Genomic DNA, 23,111 nt, shown 5'->3' on the forward strand with positions numbered 1-23,111 from the left:
CCACAGTGCTGCATTGTCCTGATGCACAGGTCTCACGCAAAAGGCAGCGACTGAAAAATAGACTCGCCAGATTCCCCAAGGCTGCTGCCAGAGCAATCCAGTAAAAGGGAGAGCCATGCATCACTCGTCTGGTATAAAAGGAGCTTCTGATACAAACAATCTTTTATCTCAGTGTTATTTCTCACTCCTGTGTGTACGCATGTTTAAAATGTGGAGTTAGGATATAACGCTTCCCATTAAATTATATACTTGGCTGTAAAGCGCTTTGAGACATCCGGTGGTCGTGTAAGGCACTATATAAATGCAAGTCTTTTCTTTTTTTATAGTTATGGGATAAAATATAATTTTAACATCCAAAGTCACTATCAGTTGCATCTTAAAAATGTACATACAGTACGTTTCTGGTGTCTGCTAAATTAATAAAGTGGCAAGATATCTGGCTTTGTAGTTTGTGTTTTGATGCCCAGTGATTAATGAGGCAGGCAGTACTGCCCCAGCAAACACTTGGGAAAACAGGCCAGTGTTAGTGAGGCTCCAGCACTTCCTTTTGTTTATGTAGGCCCCACCTCTTTCCGGTCACCAGTGTTCTCATGCCACCTCTACAGTCGGCTGTCTAAATTCCAGAAAAACACACAATAGATTGTACGACAAGGGATTCATTGTCTGCTTATCAGATGATGCAATATATGTACCAGCAGAGGTTGGGTAAACCGACCATGACAAAAGTGTGGTGGCCTGTTTTGGCTGTGTGGTTTTTAAAAAAAAAATGTTTTAAAGCAGCCAAATTATAGCTCTTTTTGTAGCTTCTGTGAAGAATCAAATTCTTTCTTTGCCAGAAAATTCTAGAAGTATTTACTACCAGCATACCAATTGCCTCCAATTCACGGCCTCGCTGCTGCTCCCTGTTGGCCTGCAGAAGAATAGCCACTCATTTGTGCTGCTAATTTGCACTTAAGTTTGTGACTTTCGATTTAGTTAGGGTAAGCTTGAGTGTGAAATAAGCACTCTCCCCACTCCTGCCAGATATTCTGATCATAAATTGGCATGCTTTAAACAAAAAGTAGCCCACACTGATTTTGTTTTATTATTCCACGTTCTCTTGGGATTCTTCAGCAGAGAACATGGAGCAGTACGTATTGTGAATGGCTTGCACTGTAATGAGTACAGTCGACATTTATAGTGTTTGAGGTTGGTTTGGGTATTGGGAGTGTGGAATTGTGTGTGTGCTTTATGTTTCTCATTTGCTTCGATCATTGTTTTTAAGTTGGCATTGTGTAGGTGAAGCAAAAATGGGCTGAGTGAAAGCGCACTGTAAGGTATTGGCGGAGCTGAGCGTCATCAGATTTATACTGAGCATTGTTTCACCTCCTTCTGCCCTTGAGGCAAATGTATATTTTCTCACACAATGCTGTTATTGTAATTTTTTCTCGCTCTGTCGTTTTCCTCCTGTATGTGATGACTTTTTTTTTAAACCTGTCTAAAAATGTCACCACTCACTAAAAATATTATGTTCACAATTTCTGTAAGACATCCATTGTGCAGTACAGCTAGTTTATAGGTTTTTTTTTTCTTAACTGGACAGAATATTTTATAGTGCATCAAACTTTGTATTGAAGTTTGGCCACACAATGCCGTTAAATTGGAGGGTAAAGTTGTTTCCGGAGGCCATCCTTCTGAATCCAGTCTCAACATGCACTACTCACAAGGAGTCTCCCTCCCTGCCTGTACTGCAAGCATGTGTGCTCTCCTCCCTTGTTACACCCAGTATGAGTATTCATCTGTTTTTCTGTTACATGATGCCGTCCCTGTGTGGTTGGATAACATTTTTTTCAAGTGGCATTCTTTATTGTAAGTGCTTGTTTTCTGTTCTGTGCTATAGTAGACTCTTGCACTTTTTAGTTCAAAGGGTGATGGCTAAACAGCAGTCAACATGGATTCCGAAGGGGACAACCCTCTCTGACTAACTGCTGCAAGGAACTGATGTAAGAAGTGGGCTGTGGAAAGTCCTGTGGCAGTGTACTTAGACTGTCAACAGGGGTTTGACCAAATTCTGCACGAAAAGCTAATAAACTTCAGGTAAACCCTGCGACTGGGTAGGAAACTGGCTGAAGGATAGAAAACTTTGTCGGAGGGGTTACATCTGTGTGGGGTGGAGAGGGACTGAGCAAGGGGTGTGCTCCACAGCTCTGTACTGGGACCAGTGTTGTTTCTAAACTTGCATAAATGAACCAGATTCAGAAACTTGATGCCAAGTGTCCAGATTTGCAGCCGTTCTGAAACGAGGAGGGCCACTTGGACCTGAGTAGTAGCTCAGAAATTTCAGGATGAGTGGGCTAAAATGTGTGTGGGCAGAACATGTGAAATCTAATGCAAACAAGTGCAAAGTAACTCAAGGAAGCAAAATAGGCCGCACACCTACTCCGTGAATTGTATTGAAATAGCCACAGATGAAACTGAATGAAACCTGGGTGCTTTAGTAGGCTCGACACGAAAATTGTCTAACTAGTGCAAAGCAGCAAGTAACAAAGCCAGAACAGCAGAATGCAAGTCACAGGAAGTTGTGGTCAAACTGTATAGTGGTCTAATCAGACCGCAACTTAAAACTTTCTTCCAGTACGAGTTACCAAGACCCGGAGAGTAGTGCAGATAAGAGCCACGAGGCTGATCCCCAGTGTCGGACCTGGGTCAGGAAAAAGAAAGGCTTGCATTTATATCACGCCTTTCACGGCCACCGGACATCTCAAAGCGCTTTACAGCCAATGAAGTCAAGTGTAGTCGCTGTTGTAATGTGGGAAACCCAGCAGACAATTTGCGCACAGCAAGCTCCCACAAACAGCAATGTGATAATGACCAGATCAAGTTTTTTTTTTAATGTTGATTGCGGGATAAATATTGGCCCCAGGACATGGGGGACAACTCCCCTGCTCTTTTTCGAAATAGTGCCATAGGATCTTTTACATCCACCTGAGAGAGCAGACGGGTCCTCGGTTTAACGTCTCATTCGAAAGACGGCATCTCTGACAGTGCAGCACTCCTTCAGCACTGCACTGGAATGTCAGCCTGGATTTATGTGCTCAAGTCCCTGGAGTCGAGAGTGCTACCCACTGAGCCACAGCTGTACTCAAGAGGCTAGGCTGGAGAGTTTTGGGCCTGGAAAGGAGGCCTCTGAGAGATGATATTCTGGAGGTATAAAAGATAGATAAGAGAATGAAAAAGACAACCCAGAATATTTTTAATTAAAATGTGATGTGATCGGAGAACAAGGGGATACAGATTCAAACTCTTAAAAGGAAATGACCGAAATTATACAACCTGATGTACCCGTTTCTGGACAAAATTTCATATTTTCCATTACCCCTCAATACTTTACTGAGAAATCCTTGTCATTCCTGGCCTATTTTTGGAGTGATTGACCACAATTGCATTTCATGACTCTGGAAATAACTGTCTTTGTCGTCGAGAACAGCGCACTACAGAAACAAGACCATTTACACCAGCCAAATCACTATCCTTTGAATTTTATCTCGGTCCTAATTTTTGTTTTTAAATCCGTTCAATCATGTAATTTTCTCATGCCCCTTGTACCTATGCCTACTTCCCAAGAAGTCATCTCTTGTCATACTAGGCGTAGTGGGGATGATCCTGCAGTACCGAGGATGGGACAAAAGACCACCTCAAGAAATAACTTCATTCTCTTGAAGGATTTTACTTGGCACATCTGGGAAGACAGACATTTGGATATTCCAAAACCTGTTGACTTTCAGCAAAGATTTTCAAAAACGTACATCACAGTAGCTATTTTTGCAGGTGTGTTGAGGTACTTTCTAAAGCTTAAGCAACATGATCATTTTCGTGCCGTATCTGTCAGCTGTCTTGTACCAGAGTACTGATGGCTACACCAGCAGATGTGTGCTGGCCAGGGAAATACTATGGTGGATATTCTATTAAATTGTAAAACAACAATCGCCATTAATGTTTTTTTTTGTCCTTTTCAAAATAGGCACCCTCTTAGAGAACTTCAGCGGGTTGTAGCTGAAAGCTGCTTGATACAGTACCTCCAACCCTTTTTAAAAAAAAAAGTGATTGGCAAAAGAACCAAAGGGAAAACCTTTTAACACAACGAGTGGTTAGGATCTGGAATGCACTGCCTGAGGGTGGTGAAGGCAGATTCAAGCATGACTTTCAAAAGGGAATTGGATAAGTACCTGAAGGAAAAACATTTGCAAGGCCATGGGGAAAGTACCAGGGAGTGGGACTAGCTGAAGTGTTCTTGCAGAGAGCCGGCACGGGTTTGCCAGGTCAAATGGCCTCCTTTTGTGCTGTAACCATTCTAATGATAAAAAGGAGAATTGTTTTGGGTTATTTCTCAGATCAAGCACTGAAAGCCTGTCTACAATCCCTAGAGACTCAGGCGCTGGCTCAGAAGCTGCAATGCTACATGGACACATCGGCATGTGGCATATACAGAGAAGTTTGTGATGGATTTCCTCAGCGGAGGAACAATTATTATTACGCAGGGGATGCACAAAGATGGTTGCCTGCGTTATCTCTGCAAAGGTGGGGCTTCCCAGGTGGATTTCTTTGCTTTGGGCAAGAGCACTCGACTTCGGTGTATGGCTCTGCTGGTATCTTGGAAGCTGATCAGCTTGGCTCAGGACTCGAGTGCAAATTCTAGGCTGACGCTTCAGCACCATACTGAGGGAATATGCATTGTGTGGTGCTTTCTCACCAAAAGTTAATGTTAAACCGAGCCGTCATCTGCCTGATCAGGTGACGACTAAACGTCCCATAATAATGTTCAAAGAAGAGCAAGCAATTCTTCTATGCCAACATCCATCCTTGGCCAACAGCACCAAAAAAAAAATGAACTGGTGATGAATCTCATTTGTTTGTGGGACCAGATTGACTGCTGTTTGCCTATATTACAAGTGACTGCACTCCAAATGTAATCCATTGGCTATAAATTACTTTGACATCTCCTGAGGATGTGATATGGTGCTATATAAATTAAAATATTTTTTATTTCTTCTACTGTGATGAAAACTGCCTTGTTTTTTCCCCACATTGCTCCCAACACCTCTGTGCGCATTTGTTTCTTGCAGATGCCCAACGTGATCTCACGATTATATTTATTTTAATTCCATGAGCTTTCCAGTAAGGAAGAAGAAATCTAGCATCTGGCCCTAAGCTGCCAGCTTTATTATGAGGATCACTGGCTAAGTTATCAATGGTTGCCACTGCAGCTTGTCTACAGTAGAGGTTGTGCAGGAGCCTAATTCTCAAAAGAAAGCTGTACAATTGAAAAACAAAGAGGTGCCATCGACGAAGTCTATCGTGGACAAGCAATAGGGCAAGTGTTAATGTAAACTACAGGACATTCTGACACAGACCGGAAATAGGAAGGATGTTTCACAAACTGGGAGAGTCCCCAACATTCCTTCTGTATATAGATTGTGGCCGTACATTTATATCACTGAGCGTTTTCCCAGTGTCGAGTGGGATTTGGCATACCACACACCACAGCACAGGCCCTCCCCTGGCCCCTGGATTTATTTATTCTTCACATCCTGTCTTTTCATTCAGTCGGTGATCAGTGAGAGTTTAAAGCTCCGCTGTATTACTGTGCATATTGCTTTCCATTCCTATCAGAGAGTGTTCCCATCAAGAGAGCTTCTTGAAGGGTTTCTCATGTTTTTCCTGTGTGGTTTTTAAAATTCCAACCCATTTAGCAACTACTTGAGAAGCTCCTCTGCCCCTCGAGATTTTTAGGGGAAATAAAACCATTACATCGTCTCTTTTTTTTTACAAATTTGATTTTCCTCAAATGAAGCTCCTTACCTGGAAAATTGGCAGGAGCAATTGTAAGCTTTACATTCTTATCACTAATGTTAATTTATTCAGTTTAGGTCTATTCAGTGAAAATTATGCCAAGGAGATGTTTGAAATCTTGAAAGGAAAAGAAACTCCTTTAGGCCCACTTTCTATTCTTGAGAGCTTGATTGGATACTAAAGGCTGACTATTGGACCTAGAATCATGCCTGGGACCCCAATGCTTATTTTGACTTGCAGTGCTAATCAAATTCATATGTTTTTTTGGTGGAAAATTCAGTAGAACAGGAATGTTTTTTTTAAACAAATATATTCTGGGAGGCAAGAGTTGGTTAACTAACAAAAAAAAACAGACTAAGAGCCCTAGAAGAGCGGGGGGGGGGGGCGAAATGATTGCAAAAATGTTGGACTTTAAAGAAGTTAAGAAATTTAAATATTTCAAATTTGTCACTCGCCTTGCGCAGTACAAATCCAAGGTGACAGAGTCATTCCGTTTAAAAAGAAACCTGGCAATAAAAAGCTGGTATCAATTAAAATATCCACAAAGCTGACAGATTGTCGTAAAAACCCAACAGGTTCACTAATGTCCTATTAGTGAAGGGAACCCGCCTTCTTGCCCGGTCTGGCTTGTATGTAACTTCACTGCCCCACCACCGTGATTGACTCTCAACTGTCCTCTGAAGCAGCCTAGCAAATCCCTCAACAACAACTTGCATTTATATAGCGCCTTTAACTTCCCAAAGGAGCTTTGCAGGTGCATTATTGGACAAAATTTGACACTGAGCCACAAAGAGATTGGGATCGGTGACTGAAAGCTTGGTCAAAGGGGTAGGTTTTAAGAAGCGTCTTAAAGGAGAGAGAGAGAGAGAGACGGAGAGGTTTAGGGAGGAAATTCGAGAGCTTGGGACCTAGATAGCTGAAAGCACGGCCGCCAATGGTGGGGGCGATGTAAATCCAGGATGCACAAGAAGCCAGAATTGGAGGAACGCAGAGATCTCTGAGAGATGCAGGGCTGGAGGATGACACTGTCGTAAAAAACTATAAACAGTGGGTCAGGCAGGCTGCCTACCAGCACCTTCTCTGGGCAACTAACGATTGCCAATAAATGCCATCCTTGCCAGTGATGCCCACATTCCGATAATTAATTTTTTTAAAGTCCAGGTCAAGAGTTGGAGCTGAGAATATGAAAAGAAGTGCTACATAGCAGCACCTTGTGGCCAGGGTGTGGAGCTGCAGGCAAATTCGAACCTTGTTTTTATATAAGAAAGCAAACTTTTTAACAGAAATTTCACAGGGCCAGAGGGGTTTTGTGACTGGCAAAATAATTCCCCAAAGATTTAGCGAGGTGCACGAGGTTGGGAAAGCCCCATCACAATGCAACCTATAGGCATCGCAGACACCATTAACATTGAAAGCTGCAGAGGGGGGAAATGTGACTGCCGATTTTTTTTTTTAAATTGCAAGAGGTGCAACATAATTTAATAATTAAAAGGGAAAGGCCCCAAAGCCTGATCAAATAAAGTATCTACTCAAAACATTTAAATTTGCATTCTGTTTGTTTACGTTCATTGTTAGAGTTCTCGGAGCCAATCTTTCAGGGGCAAAGAAACCTTACCAGAGGACCACTCGAGGGAAGGAAATGTGGCCGTTTTAACACACTTAAATTTCAATTTTTGAGTTGCATCGGAATGAAGAGAGTTTCAGGCTTTGACACTTCGAGTAAAGAAAAATTAGATTGGTGAATATTATGACAGAGTTAAAACAAACTAGTATGTAATGAGAAGACAGTTTGGTCCATCAAGCAATGCTTCTTTCATACACTCTACAATATCATCATCATCATCATAGGCAGTCCCTCCAAATTGAGGAAGACTTGCTTCCACTCTTAAGTGCGTTCTCAGGTGACTATCGTTCAATACGGGAATTACCGTCTGTCACAGGTGGGACAGTCATTGAAGGAAAGGATGGGTGGGGAGTCTGGTTTGCCACGTGCTCCTTCCGCTAGCTGCACTTGTTTTCTGCATGCTCTCGGAGACGAGATTTGCTCAGCGCCCATGTGGATGCTCTTCCTCCACTTAGGGCGATCTTTGGCCAGGAACTCCCAGGTGTCGATGGGGATGTTGCACTTTATCAAGGAGGCTTTGAGGGTGTCCTTGAAATGTTTCCTCTGCCCACCTGAGGCTCGTTTGCCGTGTAGGAGTTCCGAGTAGAGCGCTTGCTTTGGGAGTCTTGTGTCAGGCATGTGGACAATGTGGCCTGCCCAACGGAGCTGGTCGAGTGTGCTCAGTGCTTCGATGCTGGGAATGTTGGCCTGATCGCAAACACTGATGTTGTGTCTATCCTCCCAGGGGATTTGCAGGATCTTGCAGGGACATCGTTGGTGGTATTTCTCCAGCAATTTGAGGTGTCTACTGTATATAGTCCACGCCTCTGAACCATACAGGAGGGCGGGTCTCACTGCAGCCCTGTAAACCATAAGCTTGGTGCCAGATTTGAGGGCCTGATCTTCAAACACTCTCTTCCTCAGGCGACCGAAGGCTGCTCTGGCACACTGGAGGCGGTGTTGAACCTCGTCGTCGATGTCTGCCCTTGTTGATAATAGGCTCCCGAGGTACATTTGAGGTAATCTACCCCACTGTTAAGCGCCTGAGAGATAGTTTTCTCTGGATCCTTGATGTCTTTTTCAATGATGATTTGTACAAAATCAGTACAGGAGCTAACTGAAAACTTCTGACAGAAATTCAAATAGATTGCTCATTGAGCTAGGCAGCATGTATTTACTTGGGCACACTGCTTTCTGTTTGTCTTAATGTAATATTGGTTCACTTATTTCTCAACAGGTGGGGCTTGGTGTATTGTGTACAAGATGGTATTTATTCAATGACTTTTTTGGAAATACGGGGAGGGATGGGTGGCAAAAATCTCTTTGGTCCAGTAGACATCATTTAAATAAGAAATGCTCATGGGTAAAATGGTTAAATGAAATTTTAAAGTACCAAATAGTTTGCTATTGATTCCTTTGTGAATACATTTCTTAGCCATAGAGCTCTAACATGAATAAATGCATAGAATTCCTGCAGTTATTCACCATAGCTATCTGGAATGTTTTAACCTATCAAAGCATTGTATGTATTGTTTATACAACACGGCTTATGCTGCTTTATGCATCTCATTTATGCCTTTGTCAGCTGTGGCGCAGTGAGTATTATATTCACCACTGAGTCAGAAGGTTGTGGGTTCAAGTCCCACTCCAGGGACTTCAGCACAAAAATCTGGACTGACACTCCAGTGCAGTGTTGAGGGAATGCCTCACTATCGGAGGTGCCGTCTCTTGGATGAGATGTTGTGTCGCAAGTGGACGTAAAAGATCCCATGGCACTATTTCAAAGAAGAGCAGGGGTGTTCTCCCCGGTGTTCTGACCAATATTTATCCCTCAAACAACATAATAAAAACAGATTATCTGGTCATTATCACATTGCTGTTTGTTGGAGCTTGCTGTGCGCTAATTGGCTGCCGCATTTCCCACATTACAACAGTGACGACATTTCAAAAGTACTTCATTGACTGTAAATGCTTTGTGACTCCCAGTGGTCGTGAAAGGCGCTATACAAATGCCAGTTGTCTTCTTTGTGATCCTCAGACTTGATATTTCCAATGTCTTTCATCAGTGTTTAAAACTGCATCCTCTATAAACTCCAATTCACTGAATTCTGCCACCCGCTTCTCATCCTGCAGTAAGTCCTCCTCACCTGTCATCTCCCTTTCCTACAGACTCGTTGATTCCCATTCTTTCGCACATACACAAATCCTTTCACAAATTCATCTGCAATGCCCTCCAGCCTTGTATCCTTTCGTCCATGGTCCAGTCCTAATTTGCTGGTACCACCTCCTTGCACTTTAATTATAACTGGCAGGGCCTCTCCAACTCTCCCCACATTCATGAACACGCTCTCCAAATTCCTCCAGGTTGCTTCATACTGCCCCACCCTAACAAAAGCCTCCTTAAAACCTACCTTTCACCATGTGCTATCCCCTAAGTTTTTTCTCCTCCTCCAGCTTGAGTTCTCCCCTGAACAGTGAGGCACCTCAATATGGTTTGTTACCTTACAGATGCTGTATAAATGAATAATATTCTACCAGAGATGACATGCATACAAAAGGGAAGAAAAGGCTCACTCTGGTTGATGGAAAGCAGAACTGAACAGACCAAAAGTTGCAGCGTCTTTATTACTTAAGCAACTTGCGTGACTCTCAACGGCAGAGCTGAAGAATTGAGAAATAAGGAGCCATCATCATCATAGGCAGTCCCTCTGGATCGAGGAAGACTTGCTTCTGCTCTTAGCATGACTTCTCAGGTGGCTGTACAGTCCAATACGAGAACCACAGTCTCTGACACAGGTGGGATAGATAGTCATTGAGGGAAAGGGTGGGCAGGGAGCCTGGTTTGCCGCACGCTCCTTCCACTACCTGCGCTTGATTTCTGCATGCTCTCGGCGATGAGACTCACGGTGCTCAGCACCCTCACGGATGCACTTCCTCCACTTAGTGTGGTCTATGGCCAGGGACTCCCAGGTGTCAGTGGGGATGTTGCACTTTATCAGGGAGGCTTTGAGGGTGCCCTTGTAACGTTTCCTCTGCCCGCCTTTGGCGTTGTTTAGCGTAGGGCCCATGCTTTCATACGCCTCGGTAAATACGTCGACTATGTCCTGGAGTTCAGCCTTTGAATGTGCACAGACGCAGGTGGCGTCCGCGTATTGTAACTCGACAACAGAGGTTGGAGTGGTCTTGGACTGGAGACGGCGAAGGTTGAACAACTTCCCACTGCTTCTGTAGTTTAGTTCCACTCCAGCGGGGAGCTTGTCAACTGTGAGGTGGAGCATGGCAGCGAGGAAGATTGAGAAGAGAGTTGGGGCGATGACGCAGCCCTGCTTGACTCTGGTCTGGACGTGAATTGGGTCTGTGATCGATCCGTTGGCAAGCATGTCGTCTGGAGCAGGCAGAGGATGGTGACGTACTTTTGGGGGCATTCGAAACGGAGGAGGGCGCTCCATAGACCCTTGCAGTTGACCGTGTCAAAGGCCTTTGTAAGGTCGAAGAAGGCCATGTATAAGGGCTGGCGCTGTTCCCTGCAGGAAAATCATGCCCGTTGTGCGCCGGAGGGGACAAAATCCGTACTGCGACTCCGGGAGGAGCTCCTAAGGAGCAACTTGTGAAGGGATGTCGGAACCATGCTGCCATTGAATAAAAGTGAAAAAGACAATATTTGTCTGTTCAGAATTCTCTCAACTGTCCTGGTTTCAACATACCCAAGCTTCCATTATGTTCATAATAGGATCGGGCGATGCATTTAAAAGCAAAGAAGCTTGCTGAAGCGCTTGGAAAAAGAAGACATTGATCTGAACAATGGTTGGCTGTCGAGATTCAAACTACACCGTGCCATAATGTTTAAAATGAAAGGGGCTGCTGAGTGAATATGCATAATTCTGTCCCAGCCACATGTATAACTAACACAAAATTGCATCTTTTGAATTCTATCCGATGAAATATTTATCTTCAAAGATGACAAACATTGGAATTAAGAATACAAATGAAAGGCTTGATGATCTGCACAAATATTGGTAGCAAAACTGTGCTCGTGGTTATTGAGTCAACACTATAGGCTAGAATTTCAAAAAAAATCTGCCAGCCAGAATACCGCTGAGATTTTAAAAGTACCAAAGGCGAAAAATTCCACAAAAAAATGAAAAAATTCCACCCAGTGAGAAAAAAATGGACCTTACACCCAGATTCTCAGTGGAAAACGCAATCTTGGGCCGATTGGGCGGTTCTTAAACAAAATGGGCGGTAATTACTAAAATTTAGACTAAGGCTGCGGGTTGGGCCTAGGAGGGGAGAGGGGAAACACACACACAATTTTTTCTAAAAAACATAAATTTAAAAAATCTGAAAACATTCTCTCGACCCTTTTCAACTTAATCGCTGAAAAATAATTTTAAAAATAATTATTAAAAAACCTTTTAATTTACCTTTCTTTGCCGCCCAGCTCCCACTGCTTCTCGTGGGTGTTTTATTTCTCTACTTACCTCTGGGTCATCGCTGAGGCAAAACTCAGGCGATGGCGGTTTCTGGGTGGTGCACGCCGGCCGCCCGCTCCCCAGCGGTATTTCGAAACCGTTGGCAGAACTCTCTTTTTATGAAAATTTTCGCCGACCCAGTTTTTGCCAAAACCAACCAATACCACCGAGAAACCGGATGGAGATGCCGTGGAAAATCCAGCCCCTTGTGTCTTTTGTGGGGTCAACGTTTCCTGTCATACTGGGATAATTGATGTGGGTGGATGGCTGATGGTATTCATTCTGATAAAAGTATTTGTTTGTGAAATGGTAGAAAAATGAAAGATTACATTGATCATGGACACTTTGCCGTGTCTAACTTCGTATCGACAAACTGAAGAAACTTGTACCTGATTTTCCACACTACCAGCTGTCACGTCACTGATCCACGTCATTGAATGGCAGTATTGTTGGCAGCTCTCCTCCCTTCACCTTCCTGAAGATGTTGGCTTCTTCCTGGAGTGCATTTTCATGGGTGCCATACCCTCTGATACCTCACCTCAGTGGTCACTATTGATGCGCATGCCTAGTGTTTCAGCTTGGCTTAGCAAGTAATGCTTACTGTAATAGGCTCTGACAGTTACGGTTTTGAGCCCCATTACAGGATTGAGCTCATGGTCTAGGTTGGCGCTTCAGTGCAGTACTGTGGAAGAGCTTGCATTGTTGGATTTGCCACCTGCCTATTCAAGTGGACGGAAAAAGATCTCGCGGCACTATTTGAAGAGGAGCTGGGGGTTCTCCCAGTGCCTTGGCCATGTTTCCTCCCTCAACCAACAAGAGCAAGCACAATTGCCAGATCATTTGCTGTTTGTGGAAGCTTGTTGCGCGTAAATTACTTGCTGTTTTTGCACATCAAAAAATTGCACATCAAAAAAAACGTCTTTGGCCAATCCTGATATAAATGCAAATACTGTTTTCTTAACTAGACCAGGGATAAAACGGTCCAAGCCATTCAAGAACTACTCATCTGCAACTTTGAGACGATACGGATGCTAACCACTTGTGAAAATCAGTTTGTTTTCTTTTTGCACCTGAAATTCTGCCACTAGAAAGGACCATTGCCAGTAAATATTAGCCTATTTGTTTACTTATAATCTATAATGATCTGAGGAGACGGCTCAGAAATTACAAAATAAGTTGGACCCGATATGAATTGGGCCAGTTTTGAACTGATGAATGAGGGGTGCATTGAATAATGCGACAATTGGCCACATTCAGTGCTGCTGCACAGATTTCCCTGCTTCAATCAGATGCCCATTTTAAAACTGATGATGCTGATTTGTTGGGCAAGGTCCAGTTTGACTGGTTCGGACTGGAAGTTGAACTCTGGTCTCCCAACTGTCAGGCCAATAATCCCGTGGTGTAACTTCTGGGCTGTCTCTCGTGTGTTCCATTTTTTTTGTTCACAGTTAATGTCTTAGTTTGACTAATGTGAAGGATAGCAGTACTGGAGAATGGAATATCATTAGCATCAAGCATGGCAGGAGGTACATGCAGAGAGCTCCATGTATTCTGCTCTCGTCAAGTCATGGTGAATGTACAGAAAACCTCTAAGCTCACAGTTGGAGTACTGTGTGAAATTGTGGCTCCACACATATGGGCCCAAAATTGCCCAGGAGTTACTCCGTTTTTTTTTGGAGCAATTTGATTTTTCTGGATCATCATCATCATCATGGGAGGGGCTCATGCGCGAACGCTCTAATGCGCATGCGGACAGCTACCGCCACTCTTTCACACACAGGGCCCTAGCTCCGTGTTCCCCCCCCCCCCCCCCCCCCAAAGCAAGCCCTGGGAGAGTCGACAGAGCGGCCAGAATCCGGGGACATCTTTTTGGTGTCATTTTGAGCTTAGGAAGTCGTGAGTGCGCTGAAAAATGGGTGGGCCAAATTTGGGCCCATAGGAAGGATATTGAGGCAATGGATTCATTAGGGTGTTGCCTGGTATGAATAAACAACAAATATGAAGACTCAAAAGTTTTTGTCAGAACGGAAAAGATTACAAAGTGACGTGATAAAGGTGTTCCAAGTTATGAATGGATTGGACGGGAAAAATAATGAATAACTAACATCTAAAGGTTTTGAGATATTTAAAATATGAACAGAAAATGCTGGAAATACTCAGCAGCATCTATGGAGAGAGAAACCGAGTTAACGTTTCAGGTAGTAGACCTTTGGTCAGATATTTGAGTTTGGATATTTAAAGGTGAGGAGGAAGGATGATACTTAATACTGAAAGTACTTTCCTTCCCCACTTGAACTTCCTTCATTTGTCATTTTTAATTTTGTGCACACACCAGGAGGGAAAGTAATCAGAACTGTACCGTCATCGACAACTTGCAAATCTCAAATTATATCGTGAAGAATATTTTGCATAGCCTGAGGTTGACAGCACTTTGCGCAAAGTTAATTTTTCTGGCGATTTAATTCATCTGCAGAAAATTGTGTCGCCCCAGAGTACAGTAGCCAATTGGTTACGGTGCTTGATTCGCATTCCAAAGATCATGCGTTCAATCTCGCCATGGCAAATTGTGAAATTTGGTAACCTGTGGGTTGGCACCGGAAAAAGAACCATGAAAGCTTCTGAATTGTTTAAAAACCCAACAGGTTCACGAATGTCCTTCGGGGAAGTGAGCCTGTTGCTCCTACCCGGTCTGGCCTGCATGTGACTCCTGTCCCACATTACATGGCTGACTCTTAATGCCTTTCGAAGTAGCTTCGCCAACCAGTTGTCAACAATTTCCATGAAGTTCAGTGGTAAGAATTTCCTACCTAACACCATTATAGGAGCGCTATAACTGCGAGGAGTGCAGCGATTCAAAGAGAAGGCTCAATTCCACCTTGTCAGGGCAGCGACAGATGGGCCGACATTCATGTATCAAATTTTAGAAAAAAAACAACACAATGCAAATAACTACAGCTGTTTACACCCCTGAGAGTAAGCAAGTAAATTCATACTCCAGATTAAACACAAGGGAATTCAAATTTATTAATTTATGGCACCATTTTCATTCCGTACTTTTTTTATTACCATGACTTATTACTGTTGCTGTGATTTTTACATCTGAGACCGTTGTATGTTGAGAGTTTGATCTTGAAACAAATGATGTGAATTTAAACATACAAGGGACCCTGCCCTATATAAATATCGCTAAATTTGATAGAAAATTTTCTGATTTGCTGTAAGTGCATTGACTTTAAGCCCAATGTCTACAACACAAAATACAAATGTTGGCAGTATTTACTAACTAGGCTAAAACTGTCAATAGACGGTTCTAATTCACATGGTGTTTAACTTGGAAGTTTTAAAGTATGGTTGATTTTGCTGAGATTCTTTGAGCTGGATTTTCGGCTTTGATGATTTTGGGGCGATAATGGCGGCGGGGCGGGAAAGTTATCGCCTGGGAACAGTTTGCGCCTCAGTAAGTAAGTTTGGGCAAATAGGCCCTGAGTCAGGGGGTGCAGCTCTTCCAGGCAGCACCGCCACAAAACCGGACCCAAGGATCGCTGCGGGGAGCTGACTGCCCAGCCAAAGCACTTCACCACCTCTGCTCCGAGGCGAAAAACTGGGAGTAGGAAGGTCTGAAAATCCAGTCTCTCATCTTTTTTTTAAATAGTTGACTATAGGGTTGCTCTAAGTTCACTGTAAATGCTGAATGCCAGGAAACTACTTTGGAAAATCACTATAATAGGCAGGTCTAAATCAGCTGGAGATTTTTGATAGTACAATCAAAAGTAATCACATGGTGTGCAGTTTTTGATTGGTTTAATTACCTGACCTGTTACATCTGCTGGATGAGTCTTATCTCACAGTTCTTTGTTTCTTCCTTTCAGGAATTCTGCGATGGATACCAGTGAAGAGTTTCCAAAAAAAGTCTTCAAGGCCAGAAAAACGATGCGTGCAAGTGACCGACAGCAGCTAGAGGCTATCTACAAAAGCAGAGATGAGCTTTTAAAAGCAAATGAAGAGACCAAAACGAAACTGTGTAATGGTAGACATGAAAATGGAGATTCTGACAGCAAAGCCTCACTAAATACTAACTGCATGGATGATACAGACATTGATAGTATTAATGACGTGAGGCTGGGCCCAGAGGAACTGCAAGGCAACGCCATTGATGAACTTAGTATCGCGCAGCCACCTGAGCTAAGCCTTGCTGAAAAATGTCTGAACGAAGATAAAGACTTGAGCCCACAAGATGAAAAAATGGACTCCACACCCCCAGTTGCTGAAGATGAACAGATTTCCACTGGGAGTGTGGGAAGCCAAGATTTGGTAGCTGCTGAAAGCAAAGGAGATGACACTGTGGAACCAGAGTCTGTCGAGTTGAAGCAGGATTCTTTAATTGCAGATAAATCATGTACTGATTCCCAGAGCCTTTCAGAAGAGGAGAAACCACCTTCTGTTGGTGACAGCAGGAGTCAGGAAGTACCAGATGAAAGTAGCCTTAAGTTACAGTCTTCCTCTTCCTCTGTGAGAGAAAAGGAAGACCACGAAAGTTCATTGGACATTAGTGAAGAGGCAATATCAAGTAGCATAGAATCTGTGCAGGAAAAAAATGATTATGAAAGCTCTGAGATGGAGTGTGCAGAGACTGAAAGTGAGATTGCAACAAAGGACAAATTAAGCGAGAACAAATCGGGGGGGAAGAGCCAACTGGAAATAGAAGAAATAATCCCTATTTTGGAGAAATTGGCGCCAGAGAAGGACAATGAATTATCCAGTGTGCAAGACATTGTTCCTGCATTAGATTCCCCATCACCAAAGGACAGTCCATTGAAAGACACGCTGGACGAGCTGATGGACGCGTCGCCAAGCAGTTCTCCAAAAGAGGAGTGCAATGGCAACTTGCCGGAGGAGGCATTCCTCGTCTTATCAGACGAGGATGAGCCAATAATTGAGAATCAAACAGAAAGTGAAGAGCTGGTACCAAATAATGATAGTCCAGGTATGCTTGCTTGGTGTCAGCTGCGTGTCTTCCTGCTCAAAATATTTTGGTTGTAATTTGATGCTTAATTTTAAGGGACTGGTGCTCTTTTGCCCAGTTATAATGTCCTATGTAAAAAAAAAAAAATGTATGGTTTCAGTCCAGTTCTGAGTGGCTATGTCCTGCGCATAATTTGGCTACAAGGATGGCTAGCATGTAAAAGAGGGAATTTAACATTGCAGATGTGGGTATTTTGTGAGGTGGTCAATTGTCGGGACCGAGCAGAGAAAGTTTTACTCTGTAACTGATATAGTATGAATGGACATGGGGTGCAAAAAGAGAGAACACAATCCATTTCACAGCATTGAAATACCTTCCTTTGATCGGTTTAAGTTTTTAAAACGATTGAAACCCAATTTTTGAATGTACTGATCATAGATTTATGAAGATGCGCTAGCAGTGGGAATGATAAACAGGAAAGCCTGAAAAGTGAAATAAGTGGCTCTATTAAGTATATATAATAGCGCCAACAATTTGTATAGGGCCTTTAATTAGAAAAATGTCGGAAGGTGCTTCTTAGAGGCGTAACATGATTTTTAAAATGGACATTGAGCCAGAGAAAATGTTGGGAGTGGTGATCAAAAGTTTGCTCGGAGGTGGGTTTTAAGGAGGGCCTTAAAGGAGGTGGAGGGTTTTAGGAAGTATGTTTCCAGAGTGTGGGGCCTAGATGGCTTAAGGCAGGCCTCCAGTGGGCAAAGGGAAGGAAAGATTGTCAAGAGGCCAGCCAAGTATAAAACTGAATCATTTCTTAGGCTAAATGTGATTGTTAACTTTTTGCTAAGAATTAAACATTAAACTATTAAATGTACATACTTGCAATAGACTACAAATGCTGTTAGGAGGAGGAAACAGACCTGGAGGTCAGTGACGCGATACATGCTTTTTGCTATTGGCAACCATCTTATCAGTTGATTTTGCTCTCCTCGGCTATATATAATGCTTTATTTTGGTCAAGTGTTCCTGACCTGTCAAAAGCAGCACGATGCTGTGTCTCATTGTGGGGACCAAGAGTTCTTTTTCATTGTTTTATCAATGCCATGTTTTTAGCTTGGTTGATCCTTGTACCTTTTGGTTTCGCTTCACTGGGGCTTTCCTCAGCCTGGTTAACTCTTTGTTCTGTAGTCAAAACCAACTCCCAATTTTAAGATGTGCACCTGAATCCTTCTCAATAAGTGAGAAGCACAATGCATCTCTTTCATCACAAAACATTATAGAGAGTATAAAATGTCTCGGCAATTAAATGCATTGCATGGTGTCGTTCCGGGATCAGGAGGGAAAGATTAGCCAACTGCTCCACGTAGCTGTCTAGTTCTTGCAGGTATGTGCACGTGACCACAGAATTACCCTCGCTGTGATCAACCCAAGGGTGAATAGTTTGACGATGGCTGCTGTTACAGTTCAAGAATACCGGCTGGCCACTTAACCAAGATACCGTGGGACTGCTTGTACCTGTGAAACCGCATCTCGACATGATTCACTTTCCTTGGGGTGGGAGCGGGCTAGCGAGGGGAGGTGTGTGAAAAACAATATAAAATAATGGAATGGGAAAAGGACAGCTTGCCCATCAGGCCCCACTCCTCCCATAGCCAATGTACAATCCTACTTCATGATGGAATACAAGTCGTTGATGGAACCTTAAAGTATGCATTGAGAAAAGGTCATAGAATGTGAATTTCTAGATAATGACTCGAAGTCTGATTCATTCGCTGGCAAGCAATGCTGGCTGCAAAGGTGTCCAAGATCAATTCTTCATCTGCAGAGACATTTTGGTTCCTTGTCTCCATAGAAATACACTTGAGCTCCGTCGATGAGATGGAGAAAACCTTACCAATGGGCGCTGGTGTCCTGACTGAATATCACTCCACGCCTGTTGCTGTGACTGTTGAGAGTGTGCGCTGACTAGGGCGCACATGACTCTCCAGAATTGGTCACAAGGCTGCTCAACTTTCAAGCTGAGCAACTCTTAACAGCACTGTTCTGTCCAATTTTCACCGGAGGTTTTACTGTTTTCATTGGCACATGGTTATCAACACCATCCAGAGCAGCCACTTGGATTCAGCCTGGGTAACCGATCCAGGTCAGTATCAACGCACGGGGACAACAATCGCTGCGATGGCTCCTGTTGAGGGTATGGCCCTCCTTGCAAGAGGAGGTGGGCCTTTCAGCTGTTAAGTTTGTCTCAACAGCTCCGTCTGAATTCTGAGGTTAGTTGTTTTGCTAAACTCCCAAGAAGACTTCCCTCGCTTTGGGGAGAAGCTTTGTCATTCAACATTTCCCTCAGGCAAAACCTCAGGTTTCATTGACCATTTCACGAGTGGAGAAGCATTCATTTGACTCTGTACACACTTGAATCCAGTGTACAAATTGCCTCCTAATAAGGTCACTGACCCTTGGGTTCCAGTAAGGACTCTGGAGAAGACTCCGGGTTAGGCATTTCCGAGCTCTAATTCGCTATTTGTATCGGCAGAAGTAACAAAACTCCATCTCCGAAAACTATGTATACGATGACACTGACTTGGTATATTGGATTCGTTTTGTTTTAACTTGTATTCAGCTGTTTTTATTATGTGACCTGACTGGTTGTATAGATAATAAATAACTGCTGGGATGTGTTTCAAGGTTGTTACAAGTTTAGGGTCTGCGTTGGATATTCTCATCACGGTACAGAGGTGCTGGTCACACTTACAAGTGGTCTTGAGTGTTTTGTGCTTGGCGCTCTGCCAATGCTGCCTAATAGAATAGCGTATAAAGAGAAGCGATCCAAAGTAGATATTGGGGCCGAAATTGCCCCTTTCCGAAAGGCCCATTAGTGCCTCTGGGGGACGCTAACGGGGCAATAAGGACTTTTCGCCCAGGGGCAGGCAGGCAGCGACGAAAATGGCTTTGCGCCATGCCCTGTAGTTTTCACTCCGGGCGGCGGCAGACACGGCGATGACATCATTGCCCTGTGCACCGACCCTTTTATGCCCGTGGGGAAAATTGCCTTGCGGGAACGAGGTTGGCGCGGGGCGAGCTGGGGTGCCGCGTCCGCCCTTAAAGGGGAAGGCCTTGCACCGCGGCCGCCATATTTTTTTTTAACTTGGCTGACTCTGCAGTCTGCGCGATAATGGCGGCCACTGGCCTGGCCGCAACCCTTCCTGGTGGCCTACGGAAGCAGCTGCAGAGTTCGCAGCGGCCCTCCCCTTTAAGGGAAGGAGAGGAACATTGACACGTCAGCACGGTGCTCAGTGACTTTCGCTTTCGGCCCTGTCTTGCCACGCGGAGGCCATTTAGCGTTCTAACAAAGCAACTCTCCGATTTGGGAAACAAAGTGCCAAATTTACAAACTTCCTCCCACCCATCTTGGCCGGCGCGAAGTTTTCCCCTTAATTCAAATTATGTGTCCCAAACCCAGCGTGGGGTCATTTCACCCCCATTGTCTCTTGCACATGCCCCCCTCGTGTGCTTCTCCAGTCTTTTCAAAAGTGTACTGATAAATACTTGCTGAAACAAGGCCAAATATAAATCATTTGAGATGCTTTATTTCACAAACTGTAGATGACCGTAGAGTCACAGTCGCAGTAAATTCCACTTGGTTAACTCGCTCTCACTTCAGTCCTCAAAATAGTGAAAAAATAATAAACTACACACTCTGTGGGTGGGCTGACTGACATGGGTTTGGATGCCGCCTTCTCCAGACAAGGTTCTAATTCCAAGACCTGCCCTCCTGCATTTGTAATTTCCAGCTCCAAGCCAAGAGCTGTGTCTTGTTCTAAACTTGGTTGTACCTCTGAGCACGGGCTTTCCCTTTTCTTTCATTCTGACACCAGGGAGTAGAGGGGGCAGTGCTGCTGACACCTCTCTGTTCACGGATTCACCAGCAATCCTGTCAGGGCACATCGACTGCCTCCTCTCCTAGGAGCATAATCCCTGTTGATACCTTATGTAGTGCCCATCTGTTGTCCACCTGCAATGAAATGACAAATGACTGGCTCTGCTCATCCGACTAATGGGCCTCAGATGAGGCAATAGATCCTTGTTGTATCAGTTTGAAATAGACAGTGAATTCCCTCCATAACAGCACTGTGGGAGTCCCTTCACCACACGGAATGCAGCGGTTCAAGGCGGCGGCTCACCACCACCACCATCTCGAGGGCAATTAGGGATGGGCAATAAATGCCGGCTTTGCCAGCGACACCACATCCCGTGAACGAATAATTTAAAACAAATTCCCCACACTGGCTTGTTTGGCTTTAAACAGATTGTCAATATCTGCAAGCTGTGGCCTTGCATTTTCAATTTCAATTTGTTTTAAGCATAACTCAGTCCCAAAAACCTTTCGGTGAAGATGCGAAATGTAAATGTTGTTTGAGAGGTTTGGAGACATATGGGTGAAGATAATCATTGTCAGTTAAATGAATCTCAACTGTATGTAGCATATAATCTGTCCTTGTGTGTTCATACGTCAAATACATTGATGTGCAGCTGAAATCTACTATGCAAATTATCACTGGTACGCTTTTATCGACACCAATATCTTGGCTGCCCATGCTTGCCAACATCGCACCACCACACTAAGGGGGAGATGGGAAGGCTTCCTCTCCCACGAGCAGGCCCACTGATATAGAGGGTCGACGCTCGCCCCAGCCCACGTAGCAATTCTCGAAGTTAGCAGACAGAGACGGATGGCAAAGTATAACGATCTTTATTACGAACGTCCGGGAACACCTCTTATCACAGTCGCCTGTGAGTGGAGATGCTCTCCGAACAGCACAATCATACAACTTTTATACATTTCAAAACCCCTCTGTTCCCGGACAAGACCTCCCTAGATTTCTAATTGAACTACCTTATCAGTGCTACTTCTCTAATTGGACTACCTTATTAGTGCTACTTTGGATTGACAAGCCAAGACCCTCGTGACCACCTTAGGCCATGACTAGAATGACTTCATTAGGTCGGAATTTGTTATACATTTCCTTGGTGCCTGTGAGTCACCTCGAGCCTCTTCGCAAGGTCTTATCAATGTCTGTTTAGGTTCTCACATCGTATCCTGTCAGAATATTATTGAATTGATAACTTCTGGAGCCTTGGTACAAGGCCGAAGAGAGGCCTTTTACCTCCTTATGGGTCGGTGCAGGAACCAGCACTTTAACCCTTGTCCCGCTGATACCCCTAATGCCAAATTTCTCTTACAACACCTACGCCGCGAATATGCAATCTCCAGAGAATACAACCGCTACACCAGCAAAGACATGCCGATCCAGGCCGACTTGACCAACCTACCACCAAACCCATCTCAAAAAAGGCCATTTTGGACCGTCGCTGAAGCCTTTCAGCGATCTCTCCCCTCAGCCTTGATGACCGATGGCAAAATGCTTGGAAGAAAAATAAAAAAAGACTTGGATTTGTACAACGCCTTTCATAATTGCCAATGAAATACTTTTGAACTGTAGTCACTGTTGTAGGAAATGCAGCAGCCAATTTGCGCACATCAAGCTCCCACAAACAGCAATATGATGATGACCAGATAATTTTTAAAATGTTGATTGAGGGATAAATATTGGCCAGGACACCGGGGATAACTCTTTAAAATAGTGTCATGAGATCTTTTACGTCCACTTCAGACAGCAGACAGTCTCAGTTTACCGTCTCATCCAAAAGACGGCACCTCCAACAGTGCAGCACTCCCTCAGCACTGCACTGGAATGTCAACCTAAATTTTTTTTTGTGCTCAAGTCGCTGGAATGGGACTTGAACCCACAACCTTCTGATTCAGAGGTGAGAGTGCTACCCCACTGAGCTACAGCTGACACTGCAGCATACCAAATTGATTCCCCACAGTACAACCCGAAGGATCAAACCTTCCTCCGTACTGGACATGGTGGATGCTGCCTCCTTCTCCAGAGATGGAAGATTAAAGCATCCCCATCATACGACCATATGGAGCTCCTAATCAGACCCTGGAACACATCATTGAGCACTGCCCTCACAGGGAATTCACAGGCAGTCTACAATATATCGATGCTGTTGCACCGGAAGCTTTGACCTGGATATCTGACTTGGATATTAGTATTTAATTTGTATATTTGCTGTCACGATACGAAAGTAGTAGTATTTTTTTCTCCCATTCCAGTAGTTTTCTGACCTTTTACTGTTACTTTGGTTTTATTGCATTAAGCCTGAATTTTCCTTTCTGGCAGAT

The 23,111-nt window shown here is 44.0% G+C and overlaps 1 protein-coding gene across 8 annotated transcripts in view; it reads left to right on the forward strand.

Moving 5' to 3' along the window:
* Positions 1–23,111, forward strand: part of atf7ip (activating transcription factor 7 interacting protein) — a 186,927-nt gene that overhangs the window by 76,317 nt on the left and 87,499 nt on the right. For all 8 annotated transcript variants that reach the window (XM_070861680.1, XM_070861687.1, XM_070861688.1 and 5 more), the window contains one exon: positions 15,774–16,888. In XM_070861680.1, coding sequence (XP_070717781.1) covers positions 15,784–16,888 — 1,105 coding nt within the window. In that variant the 5' untranslated portion in view covers positions 15,774–15,783. The remainder of the gene's footprint in view (positions 1–15,773; positions 16,889–23,111) is intronic.

Source organism: Pristiophorus japonicus, chromosome 19 (genome assembly GCF_044704955.1).
Source record: "Pristiophorus japonicus isolate sPriJap1 chromosome 19, sPriJap1.hap1, whole genome shotgun sequence".
NCBI lineage: Eukaryota > Metazoa > Chordata > Chondrichthyes > Pristiophoridae > Pristiophorus > Pristiophorus japonicus.